This window comes from Elephas maximus, chromosome 13, assembly GCF_024166365.1.
Source record: "Elephas maximus indicus isolate mEleMax1 chromosome 13, mEleMax1 primary haplotype, whole genome shotgun sequence".
In the NCBI taxonomy this organism is placed as follows: Eukaryota; Metazoa; Chordata; class Mammalia; order Proboscidea; family Elephantidae; genus Elephas; species Elephas maximus.
The window spans coordinates 27,296,270-27,309,918 of NC_064831.1; the positions used below are offsets into that span (position 1 = coordinate 27,296,270).

General features: G+C 36.0%; 1 protein-coding gene across 4 annotated transcripts in view; it reads left to right on the plus strand.

Moving 5' to 3' along the window:
* The window catches only part of MAP9 (microtubule associated protein 9), a 34,240-nt gene that overhangs the window by 17,594 nt on the left and 2,997 nt on the right, over positions 1–13,649 (plus strand). For 2 of the 4 annotated variants that reach the window (XM_049905264.1, XM_049905265.1), the window contains exons 8-13: positions 1,108–1,178; positions 3,365–3,533; positions 4,276–4,365; positions 7,369–7,530; positions 7,693–7,838; positions 8,017–8,149. In XM_049905264.1, the coding sequence (XP_049761221.1) occupies positions 1,108–1,178; positions 3,365–3,533; positions 4,276–4,365; positions 7,369–7,530; positions 7,693–7,838; positions 8,017–8,149 (771 nt within the window). Of the gene's footprint in view, positions 1–1,107; positions 1,179–3,364; positions 3,534–4,275; positions 4,366–7,368; positions 7,531–7,692; positions 7,839–8,016; positions 11,941–13,649 lie in introns of those variants that run through there. The other 2 variants (XR_007519824.1, XM_049905266.1) reach the window with 2 other exon arrangements.

Sequence of the window (13,649 nt, forward strand, 5' to 3'; positions counted from 1 at the left end):
ACTATACTTTTAAAATGTGTGGTATATGCATTTTTAACCTTTATCTCTCTTGACTTTAGTCTTTATCTCTTACCCTGTAGTTAGCTAGCAGCTCTGTGTACTCATTATTTGGGGAAGACAGCACTGCTAGCTGAAAATGTGTTGAGCAGGACTTTTATAGTGTCAAATATTAGCCTTATATTAAAGTTTATAGAGATGGGTCATTAAGCCATGTTCTGTGTGTATCATCCTTAGTGAATCTCCTTAGGAAAAAACTACTGCCAGGTTAGGGATGTGTTTTCTCACCTTAATACCAACGCCCACCTGTCCCTGTAAAGTGAAAATGTTGTGGGAAGGTTTTCAAAGTTCTTGTAGGAAGGGCCTCTTAAAAGATTATTTTGGAAATCATGGACCGTACTTTAGAAGTCTCTAAAAGAGATAGTTGTAAATTAGAACAGGTAAGTAATATATAACAAACGAGAACATAAAACTTTGGACTAGTTCTTTGGCTTTGTTCTCACTTTCTACTGAGTGATCTTTTTTTTAAGTATAAATCTAGTCATTCCCCTGCTAAAGTCTGTTTGTTGGTTTCTCGTCACAGCAATAAAATCCAGACTCCTTGCCCTTGCCTAAAGATCTGACCTGGTTCTTTTCTGCCCATGTATTTTTTCCCTTCTCCTCCATGTTTACTCTGCTTCAGAACCAATGACCTCCTTCTCTTTCTCAAAAAGTACCAAGTGCTTTCCCTTCTGAGATCTTTCTTCCTTTCTGCAGACTTCCATACAGCCCCTGTCTGTGCATGATTTGTGTCTCAGCTCTGAAGCCAGCCCCTCAGGGACCTTCTCTGATCATGCTCATTGAAGCAGTCCTCAGACCCCGCTCCAGACTGTTACTGTGCCCTAGTTTACCTCCTCGGGGGTCACATCTGTTTATGACTTTATTACCTGTTGATCTTCTGTGATATTTAGTATCTTTCAGGGCATTTTATTCACTGATTTTTTTTTCCTAGTGCCTACTGTGATTAACCCGCATTAATTGCTTAAAAACTGCTGGTTTACTGACAGTCTGGTCTCTAAACCTGTAATAATTATTATGAATGATCCATCTATGACTTTTTCTATTTAATAGAAAATAATTGAAGATAGAAATATAAAGAATAAAAACTCAACAAATAACAGAGCATCCAGCGCATCTGGCAGGTAATCAAGTTATCAGTCTCTCTCATTTGTGTTTTCTTTCTAGCAAAGCTGGTTGTAAATTTAGCTTTTGTGAAGTAAATTCCATTTGGTGTTGTCTTAGTTATCTAGTGCTGCAGAAACAGAAATACCACAAGCAAATGGCTTTAACAAAGAGAAATTTATTCTCTCAGAGCCCAGTAGGCTAGAAGTCCTAATTCAGGGTGCCAGCTTCAGGGGAAGGCATTCTCTCTCTGTTGGCCATGGAGCAAGGTCCTTGTCATCAATCTTCCCCTGGTCTAGGAGCTTCTCAGGCGCAAGGACCCCAAATCCAGAGGAGGCACTCTGCTTCTGGTGCTGCTTTCTTGGCGGTATGAGGTCCCCATGTCTCTCTGATCTCTTCTCTCTTCTATATCAAAAGAGATTGATTTAAGACACAACCTAATCTCGTAGATTGAGTCCTGCCTCATCAACATAATTGCCGCTAATCCTGTCTCATTAACATCGTAGAGGTTAGGATTTACAACATACAGGAACGTCACATCAGATAACAAAATGGTGGGCAGTCACACAATACTGGGAATCATGGCCTAGCCAAATTGATACACATTTTGGGGGGACACAATGCAATCCGTAACAGGTGGTGCTTGGTTTTTTTTTTTTTTATCATTTCTATCTCATGAGATTAATGAGATACTTATGATAAAACCCCTCACTTAATTATATTTTTTTTATAAAGAAGGAATTAGTAAAATGGTTGTCTCTAACTGGTTGTTTGTTTAAATACGTGGAATGTTTATGCAGTACCTTTTCATCTCCAGAATCTTCATTCTTCAGGGATATTTTTCTTCTCCCCTAATGGCAATGAGTAGGGATTCCTCATACTCTGCGCTGCTCTTGTAATAGAGCTCCTTTGTCCTGTTTTTTTCCTGGTGCTGTAGTATAGCGGAAACCCTGGTGGCGTAGTGGTTAAGAGCTATGGCTGCTAACCAAAAGATCAGTGGATAGAATCCACCAGCCGATTCTTGGAAACCCCATGGGACACTTCTACTCTGTCCTATAGGGTCGCTATGAGTTGGAATTGACTCAAAGGCAACAGGTTTTGTTTTCTGGTTTTTTATAGATACAGTAATGAAGCTTAAGTCCAGCATTTTACATTTACTAAGTACATGAGAAAATGTACTTTTTTTTAAATTGTGCTTTAGGTGAAAGTTTACAGCTCAAGTTAATTTCTCATACAAAAATTTATACACATATTGTTATGTGACATTAGTTGCAATCCCTACAATGTGACAGGCCACTCCCCCTTTCCACCCCGTATTTCCCATGTCCATCCAACCAGTTCCTGCCCCTTCATGCCTTCTCATCTTGCCTCCGGACTGGAGCCGCCCCTTTGGTCTCATGTATCTGATTGAACTAAAAATCATATTCCTCATGAGTATTGTTTTTTATTTTATAGTCATAGACAGTCTAATCCTTTTCTGAAAAGTGGGGAGAAAAGGTACTTAAAACCCTCCGGTTCTATGGACTAAGTTTGTTTATGATAACAATTGATAGTTTTATCTACACTGGTGATAATGTACGCTAATCACTGGTGATAAATGCTAATCAAAACCTGAATTTTTAAAATTCTCATTAATCGAATTACTTTTAATCAAGTAGAGCAGAGTTTGGGCCATACAGTCTCTGTTGTAACTAGTGAACTCTGCCGTTGGGGGAAGGCAGCCATTGGCAGTATGTAAATGAATGGACATGGCTGTGTTGCAGCATAACTTCATTTACAGAAACAGATGGTGGGCCAGATTTTCCCACTGACCCCTGAAATAGAGGTTACTCTTCTTTCCAACTTTATATTTAGAATTGTTCATGTAAAAAAATGCAACAAGATTACTAAAAGAATGATTAAACTTCACTTCATTAATATTACTTTTCCAGTTAACTTGAGATGTGGTCCATGTTTTTAAAAAATGTTCTAATTACAAGTATCTAAACAGAAGAAATCATTTTAAAGCACATAATTTAAATGATGTTGAATAGGGACTTTTTGTATCCTAAGAAAAGACTGTACTCTTTACACCATTTTTAAGATAATTATAATAAATTAGATTAGAATGCAGTTTTCCAGATGTAGTAGTTGCCGATTCTAATGGATCTCCGTTCTGCAGAATGCAGTTGTAACGTTTGGTCTTTATTTACTTGGATCTTTTCAGGTTAATGACCTCTGCATTTTTAAAGAAACCTGGATCTATAAGGCAAACTCAGTCGACAGCTACCTCTTCTCACTATTTAGGGACTTTGAAAGTCTTGGACCAAAAGCTCTCACAGAACCAGAGCAGAGAGCCTGACAAAGCGGATGATATAAGGGCAGCTGTTTATCAGGTAGAAATGAACATATTTAAAAAAGGAAAAGCAGAAAAACTAATAAGGAAGACAACCGGTTTCCCACAGAATAAAGTAGTGTTATCAGGGATGATGGTTAATACTTAATTTTATTGAAGATCTTCCTTTGTAATACATGAGCAATCCAAAGCCTTTTTTACTAATTTATTTACTTCTTCATTTGGTGTAAATGAGATTACAGATGTTTTTAAAGAAAGAAAATATGTCACTGTAGTTTATAAAAATATAAAAGCAAAAAATGTTAAAAGTGTACAGGGTTTTTTTTCCTTGAAGTTTGTATTATAATGAAAAAAGTTTGTAAATTTTTCCTTGCCAAAGACTTTGTATTTGGGCTTTATTTGGGCTTATACAGGAAAGGATTTTACTAGTCCTTTTATATAGTCTTCCACTATCCCTCAAAAAGGCATTATTTGGCATTTTTTTCTATACGGAATAGTACATTTTAGAAAATGTTACATGAGGATTTCAGAGAGAAATTGTTAATGTATTTAAGCATTACATTTGACTTTTGAAGGCTGTTGTTAATACTAACAGAATAGCATACATATAATTTTCTTAATTAGCACTTATCTTTATATATTTAGAATCCTATCAGAAAAAAGAGAAATTATACTAGTTTATTTAGAATTTGTAAATTCTTTTTTGAAGTTTTAACCAGGTATTTCAAAGGTAGATAAGAATTCAAATGTTTAATATCATAATGCTTTTTTTGTTCTCACAGGACTGGTTAGAAAAGAAAAATGTGTATTTATATGAAATGCACAGAATCAAAAGGATTGAAAGTGAAAACCTAAGGATCCAAAATGAACAGGTATTATGAAATATAGAAGTAAAACAGATTGTGAACTTTTATGTCAGTAAAATATCTATGAATATTTAATGTTTCTAAATCAACTGTTTTTATATGGCAGAATAACTTGCATATGAAAGAATTGGTTTCTGATTTTTATTTCTCTGTTACTTTATAAATTTTTAGTTTGATATAAATACAGCTTTTTTACATAAAAACACACATTTATATTTTTTCTTTAGCATTACTGATTATGAAGCTATTATTTTAATAACATTACCAGCCATCTTAATTTCCTGTCATTTATTATACTGAGGCACCTCCAGAAATTATGAAAAAAAGGTTTTGAACTAGGAGAAATTTGTGTACCCTAGAGGCAAGTTTAGGCCTACCCAGAAAGGATTTGGTTAAATATGGGGCTAGCCTGGGATGAGATGCATGTGCTGATAGAAGCTGTTTAACTCCACGTTGGCCAAGACACTAAGAAATGGAAACCTGAAATGGCTGAGAATTTGCGTTGAGCTCCCTAAGATCAGTTTGAACCAGCATGGATTGTTCAGGAGAGTGCGGACTTATTAACTGTCATCGCGACTTCCATCTCTTTAACCTTTTCTGCTTTACGTCCATCAACTGCGTGGCTTCGCTGTTCTAATCCATTCTTAATATCATTATTAGTCACTTCATCTATGCTTTTACAGACTTTCTCAAGTTAAATTACTTTCTGCAGTAATATCACACTTTCCAAACAACCATTTTTCTGCCCCTGATGCTTTTCCTCTGTTTGACAAAGGACTACCAAGTAAAGCTGGGGCAGGAGGTGGGGTGGTCTGATCAACCATGCTAATTTCCTTTGCCCCCAAATTATCATCTAAGTCTACATCTGAGAATACATTGCTGCTCCAGAAATTTTTTGTAACTATTATTTAGTTTAAGACCTCAGTATGTAACTTTGAGCAAGTAACTTAACCTTTATTTCTCAGTTTCATCATCTGTGAAAAAGTACCTATCTATAGGGTTGTTGTGAGGATTATGCGAAGAAATACAAGTGTAGCATATAGATTATATGACTGGCACATAAGAAGCACTTGATGCATTTGAGCTGTTGATGTTTCTGTTCCCAGTTGCAGGTGTTTCAGAGATCACTCTTGAGACTTGACCGCATTTACAACTTGGCCAAGAGTATAAAAGCTCCTCAGACACCAGCTTTTGTTTTCCTCTTTTCTGTCTTGAATTTTATCTTTACTTTTAAGATCAACCCCAACCTGCGCTCTTGATCCCATACCCTTTCCCACTGATGAGAGCTGTAGCCTTGTTTCATTCTCATCTGCACTTTCAGTCTCTTCCTCTAACCTCTGCCTGGTAGCCTGCAGACATGCTCAGATCTCACCCATCTTCAAAAATAAAGGCCATGATGAGGGCTGTGGGGACCATGGTGTCAGAGAACATCTAGCTGAAGTGGCATAACGTAGTTTATAAAGAAAATGTTCTGCATTTTATTTTGATGAATAGTGTCTGGCGTCTTAAAAGCCTGTGAGTGGCCATATAAGATACTCCACTGGTGTCACCCCTTTGGGAACAAGGAAGAATGAAGAAAACTAAAGATACAAGGGAAAGAGTAGTCTAAAGGACTAATGGACCACATCTACCACAGCCTCCACCAAACTGAGTCTAGTACAACTAGATGGTGCCCAGCTACCACCACTGACTGCTCTGACAAGGATCATAGTAGAGGGTTCTGGACAGAGCTGGAGAAAAATGTAGAACAAAATTCTAACTCACAAAAAAAGACCAGACTTACTAGCCTGACAGAGACTGGAGAAACCCCGAGAGTATGGCCCCCAAACACCCTTTTAGCTCAGTAATGAAGTCACTTCGGCCAAAGATTGGGCAGCCCCATAAAACAAAATGAGACTAAAGGTGTACATCAGTCCGGGGCAAGGACTAGAAGGCAGGAGAGAACAGGAAAACTGGTAATAGGGACCCAAGGTCGAGAAGGGAAAATGTTGACATGTCGCGGGGTTGTTAACCAATGTCATAAAACAATATGTGTACTAACTGTTTAATGAGAAGCTAGTTTGTTCTGTAAGCCTTCTGAAGTACAGTAAAAATAAAGGCTGTGAAAAAAAACATTCATTGTTCTGTTCATTGCCAAAATGGACTTAGAAAGAAAGATTCCCACAGTGAGCGGCACTGTGAGTCAGTACCGTGTGGGACAGCCCCACATGGGATGTGCCTCCATACCTGTTCCTGTTACCACATTGGTAGCATTGCACTGCTCTGGTCAGTGTTGTCAGCCTTCTTGTTTAACCTCATAACTCCGTGAGGTAGGTAGTATTTTACTTCTATACTGATTTATCTCTGTAATGTTTTATCTCATTTGATGTTGAACAGTATTATGCAGCAAATAGAGAAGTTTATGGAATTAGATATTGAAGTAAGTAAAACAACATGCTTGCTTGCTATACAGTAACCTGCATGTTTTCCAGTACAGTAGATGCTTTAAACATTTGGAATATTTGTGAGTAGGAAGAATCTGATGCCTTGATGTCAGCCAGTACTAGAGTTCAAGCAAAAGATCTGCACTAGCTGTGGGAATTTGGCCAGTTTAGCTTACTCTAACTTACCTTAGATGCCTGTAACTTCCCTGATATTTTTCTTTTTCCTAAATATTTTATTATGGAACATTTCATAGTATCACTCATCTTATTACAGTTTATTTTCATAACATTTGCTTAGTACACTTGTAAACAAGAAATAGTTGATTTTCTTCTCACAAATGCAGTAGAGCAATAACTGAAAAATGCTTTTTTAAAAGGCACCTTAAAATACAATGGATAATTCAGATGACCTGTTTTATAAATCATCTTGTCCAAATCATTCTAAATAAATTATTTGTTTTGAAACATAATTTCTTAATTATGAATGTCAAGGTGATTAAAGATAAATGTGGTATCTATGTATATTGTCTATGTGTATGTATGCTAATGTACACGTACAGATGTGCCAATTATTTTTCCAAAATAGAAAAGAGTGGCTAAGAGAGAAGAAGCATTAGCATCATTTGAAGCTTGGAAGGCTATGAAAGGAAAGGAAGCCAAGAAAATGGCTGCAAAACAGAGGCTCGAGGAGAAAAGCAAGAAGAAAACTGAAGAGGAAAATGCTGTGAGGAAAGGAGAAGCATTACAGGTATTCAAGAGTTTTGAATATTTTTCTTAAGAATTATTTCTAAACATTTAAAATCTGTATTAGTGATCAGCTGTATTTTTGTCCTTCATAGTGAATATTATAAAATAAGTAAAAAGGAAAATTTACGGCAGTAAATAAGAAAACCATTCTGAGTTTTTTTAGGCTTTTGAGAAATGGAAGGAGAAAAAGATGGAGTATCTTAAAGAGAAAAGTAAAAAGGAAAAAGAATATGAAAGAGCAAAGAAGCAGAAAGAGGAGGAAACTGTTGCTGAGAAAAAGAAAGATAACTTGACGGCAGTTGAAAAATGGTAATCCAAAATAATAACTATTTTGATAGATTTTAAACTAATAACACTTCAGACTTCACTAGAGCTGATTTCCTTGAAGTGTACTAATACATTTTAATCTCGTTATTGCCGAAGATTAATTAGGGAATCTTTACTGTATCTTCTATAACTTTCTAGTATTTTATACTATCCTAAATAGGATCGAAAAAAAGGAAGCATTTTTCAAGCAAAAGGAAAAAGAAAAAATAAATGAGAAAAAAAAGGAAGAACTGAAAAGAGCTGAGAAAAAAGATAAAGATAAGCAAGCTCTTGATGAGTATGAAAGATGGTTGGTAAGTATCGTTTTTTTAATGCTCTTCTGTTTTATATCTTTACAGATCTCCTTTAGCTTTTATACTGGTCATTCATCAGGCTAATCAACTATTGAATAGTGAACCTTTTCTTAGATAAGCAGTATGCTAACCAAAAAACCAAACCCATTGTTGATTCCAACTCATAGCGACCCTAAAAGACAGAGTAGAACTGCCCCACAGAGTTTCCAAGGAGTGCCTGGTGGATTTGAACTGCTGACCTTTTGGTTAGCAGCCATAGATAGCACCTAACCAGTATACCACCAGGGTTTCCAAAATGCTCGGTGTTGATAAAAGTTACTTAAGAGCCTACATCGTGTCCCTCCCACAGACTTTCACTCTAATTTATCCTCTCATTCAGTCTTCAGACTCTCCCTCTGCTAAATTCTAAACACAAACACACACACACTTTCTCATTTGTTGTTTTTCTTCTTGCAAGTCTTAGGAAGAATTCTAAGTATTCTTTCTTAAAATTCTGCCATTCTTTAGAACCATGCCATCTGAAATCTTATCTTTGTGACCTATTCCATTTCATTGGTTATTGTTTTATTATTATTATTTTTAATCTTCTTCAGAAGTTTTCTGAAATTTATTTTTAATCTTAAATCTTTTTTAATCTTCATTTTCTCCATAGAGATCACTTCCCTTTCACAAGAAGAGGTCTTAGCTTCATGTGATATTTCATATCTGTATTTCAATACCTATCTTTTCTGCCTCTAATTCCAGTTCTGTTAGCCTTGTGTCCACTGGTTGTTTATACCTAGAAGCTGCCTGTTGAATTAATGCTCCCCTCCTGTACGTATCGTATCTTCTCCTAGTTTACTCGTTTCTGTGAATGCGTCTGCTGTTTCCTCAAGCACTCAGACTTAAAACTTCGAAGTCATAACATCCTCCCTCCCTGAGTCCCCACGTTTGGTCACTTAGCAGTCATGCCTATTTTTCCTTTGCAGTGACTCACGTCTGAAAGCGTAGAAAGCAAACAATTATACTACTTAGGGTTTGCCAGATGATTTTAGGTGGAACTCAGCGATAATATGTTACAACATTGAATTTAATGGTGAAAAGTTATTCCCTTCTTTATTCTCTTTCAGTCTTTCTTATGACCCCAAGGAGAAAGTCTTATTTAGGTATTTTTTAATGAAAAAAGAGCAGGTATGAGGTTTGGGAGGAAAGCTGAGTAAAGCTGGACTTAGAGTTTTTGTTTGTTTCAGTGTACTTATATTTATACTGCCTGCTGTCTACTGCCATCGAGTCAATTCAGACTCAGCGACCCTCAAGGACAGAGTAGAACTACCCTGTAGGGTTTTCAAGGCTGTAAATCTTTACGGAAGCAGACTGCCACATCTTTCTCCTGCACTTTTATGTTTATAGTTACATTTCATTAATGTAAAGAAAAATGCTATTTTCCATTTTAGATTATCAATGTAAATGTTCATTTTATTAACTTGAGCAAGTTATAAATTCATATAAATAGGTATTTCCCATTAACAGGCAACACATTCACATGATTCATTAATCTAAAAGTGTAAAATTATACATGGTGAAAAGTATGAAATTATGTATAGTGAAAAAGTCTGCCACCCTTGCTGCCCAATCACTTAATTTCTACCTTCCTACCCAAATAAGAAGCCACTATAGTTAGTGCTTCTAGAAACAAATATGAATTTTTTTTGTCCTCTTTTGTATATATAGTAGCACACTATATATACACTGGAAACCCTGGTGGCATAGTGGTTAAGAGCTATGGCTGCTAACCAAAAAGGTTGGCAGTTCAAATCTACCAGGGGCTCCTTGGAAACCCTATAGGGAAGCCCTGCTCTGTCCTATAGAGTTGCTATGAGTTGCAATTGACCCGACAGCAATGGGTTTATAATATACACTGCTCTTCACCTTTTTTTCACCTGACAGTACATCTTGGGGGTGTTTCCTTATTGGTATATATAGAGCCTCCTCAACAGTGCATACTACTCTATCATATGGACTTGCCATGACTTATTTACCTGTCTGCTATCAGGTAAATATCTTCATTATTTGCTTTTACTAAGAAATCTCAGTAAGTAACTCTGTGTAGTCTTTCTGCACATGTACAGAATATAGTAAGATAAATTTCTAGAGTGGAATCGCTGGGTTAGAGGTATATGTATTGTAAATTTTGATAGCTATTACCAGAAATGCCTTACATAGGGGTTGTATAATTTTGCAATTGATATGGGAGAGAATTTCCCCACAGTCTATTCAATAGAGTTTGTTACCAAACTTTTTTTTTTTTTTTAATTCATGCCTATCTCTTAGTTGTGTCCAGGGTTTCTCTGATTTGCATTTCTCTGGTTAGACTGACACTGAGTATCTTTTCATTTGTTAACAGTCATTTGTATTTCTTTTCTTCTGTAAACTGCCAGTTTATAGACTTTGCCTGGTTTTCTATTGGGTTGCTGTTCTTATTTATTTCTAGACGCTTTTTTATATATTAGAAAAATTACCTTATCAAATAATGGCTGCGTGTATTTTTCCTAATATATGTCGGTCTTTTAACATTGCTTACGGCACTTTGTGCTATGTAGAATTTTATTTTTAGTATAATATTTATCAATTTTTTTGCTTATGGTTTTTAATTCTCAGGTGTAGTTGAAAGCCCCTTCTCCATGATTTGATGTTAAAGAAAGGTCCCCATTTTTACTTATAGTAACTTTATGATTTTAATTTTGTGATACTCTATTTAGAATTTATCCTGATATATGGTGGGAAACGTGATTCCAACTTTAATTTTTCCAAAGGCATCTTTTCTAGAATAGTCCATCTTTTACTTACCAGTGTGGATGCTATGTTTATCATATGATATATTCCCGTGTCTTTTTGGGTCTGATTTTAGACTTTCTGTTTCATTCGTCAGTCTCATTGTGCATATTCCAGTAGTACACTTTAATTATTAGGAGTTTATACATTTTTATAAGTGGTTGGATTAGCCTTCCTTCATAATTCTTAGAGTATTTCTAAGTATCCTTGTTTGCTAATTTTTTCGTGTAAAGTTTAGAATCAACACTTGGTAGAGAGGCACATGGGACCCAAAGTGAGCTATTTAAAGATAGGAGAAAAGGAGTAAGTTTAGGAGTAAACTTAAAAAATGAACAAGACTGATATAAAGAAAACTTTAGAACGTTCCTGAAGGACACAAATGAAGGCTTGAGAAAATGGTGAATAGAAGCGCTCAACATGATAATATCATTTCTCAAATAGTAGCACACTTAATTTACAAATCTAATGCAACCCTGACTTAATTTACAAATCTAATGCAATCCTAGTAAAATACCAACAGGTTTATCGTTGTTGTTTATGTGTTGACTTTAGCACTGTTGTCATTAGGTATCATGTCAGTTCCCACTCATGGTGACCCTGCATACAACAGAACGAAACGCTGCCCAGTCCTACGCCATCCTCACAGTTGTTGCTATTTGAGTCCCTTGTTACAGCAGCCACTGTGTCAGTCCATCTTGTTGAGGGTATCCCTCTTTTTCACTGACCCTCTACTTCGCCAAGCAATGATGTCCTTCTCCAGGAAGTGGTACCTCCTGATACCATGTCCAAAGTACATAAGATGAAGTCTAACCATCCTTCCTTCTATGGACCATTCTGGTTGTACTTCTTCCAGGACAGATTTGTTTATTCTTCTGACAGTCCATGATATATTCAATATTCTTCACCAACTCCATAATTCAAAGGCATCAATTCTTTTTTGGTCTTCCGTATTCATTGTCCAGCTTTCACATGCACATGAGGTGAGTGAAAATATCATGGCTTGGGTCAGGTGCACCTTAGTCTTCAAAGTGATGTCTTTACTTTTTAACACTGTAAAGAGGTCTTTTGCAGCAGATTTGCCCAGTGTAACACGTCATTTGATACCTTGACTGCTGCTTCCATGGGCATTGATTGTGGATTCAAGTAAATAAAATCCTTGACGACTTTAGTACTTTCTGCATTTATCATGATGTTGCTTATTGGTCTTTAGCACTACTATATGCTAATTCTACCCAGAGAATTAGAAATATAATGTGGTCAAAATTGGTCCAATGATTTGAACGATGCAGGTAGTATTTCATAATGATTCCTTAGATGAATTTTAAATAATGAGCTTTGTTCTAACAAAAAAAAAATTTTTTTTTAAAGTATCTTAAGTTAATATAGCCTACTCTGTTAGGATCATTTAGGGCAATTAAATTTACCTGTTGGTGTTTTCAGTTTTATTTTCATGTTCTAGTGAAAATAGACTAGAATCCCTAATAACTAAGTCATAGTTAGATACATTATTTTTTATTATAGCTTGGAATTTAATCACTTTCTCATTCTCATCAGTACACTGGAGAATAAAAACCCATCAGTCAAAAACCTAAGACAATATAATGTGTTTCACTATGTAGTATAACATCTACAAATAGAGTGTTGCCGATAAAAACATAAACACACAGCAGGCTGCAGATCTGTTCCCCATCTCACCAGTTATTTATTAAAATGTGTTTGCAGATGGAATAGGAAAATGCCTCCCTATGAAAGTCTATTGACTTCAATTGTACTGTACAGTAAGAACTCAAAATTTTGATAAACAACCCAGCTTGGGTAGTGAGCATTTGATGGGTAATTGTTTTAGGGGGAATGTGTAGCCAGAGATCAAGGGAGACTCACTTCTTTATGCCAGCGCACTTATTGATTCATAGCTTCTTTTACTAAGAATATGAGTAAATATCTTGAGTAATTTCCAGCAGACATCAGGTCAGAAGGACTTCAGCAATGCTTTATTTATTATTATTACTCAAGACAGCATTGATTCGTCTTAACCGCTATTAATGTTGAATAGTTAATTGCCTATTTCCTGGCTCTTAAGCCCTCTGTTTCAAGGTCCCATGTTTTGCATTTTTAAGTTTCCATCCTTCTGATGTGAAGTGTAAGTAGGATGGACAAAAAGAGGCTTGTCCCCAGTCAGTTTCCATGAACACTACCAGTCATCCGACTGGCAGTCTCACTCTCCCTTAATCTTAAATTATTGACACGATCCAGTTACAACTTTCCTAATTTAGAATTCTGAAAAGGGATTCACTCTTGGCTCTAATGGAAATAGTGCCAAGTAGCAAGTGTGCAAAAATTCTCATGAAGCAAAAAAGACTCATGAAGTCTATCTATACTGACTGAAAAAAAAAACTCGTATTTATCTTACCGCTTTTTGTTGTATGTGAAAAATTTTTTGAGAATGGAAAGCTCCTATTACCGTATTTTTCTAGGGACAATTATCAAATCCATGTGTTTACTGATGAAAGAAGTATAGACATAATAATTCATCAAAAAGCTCTCCACCTCCTGTCCTTTGAGCCCACAGAGTCAGGGTTGTCAGGGCTTCCCTGATGCTGCTGCCCTTTGAGGACTGTGAGGAAACCAGCAAACTTGAATGTTAGCAAAGACTTCAAATCTGCTTTCAAGTAGGGAAACGGAGAGACAG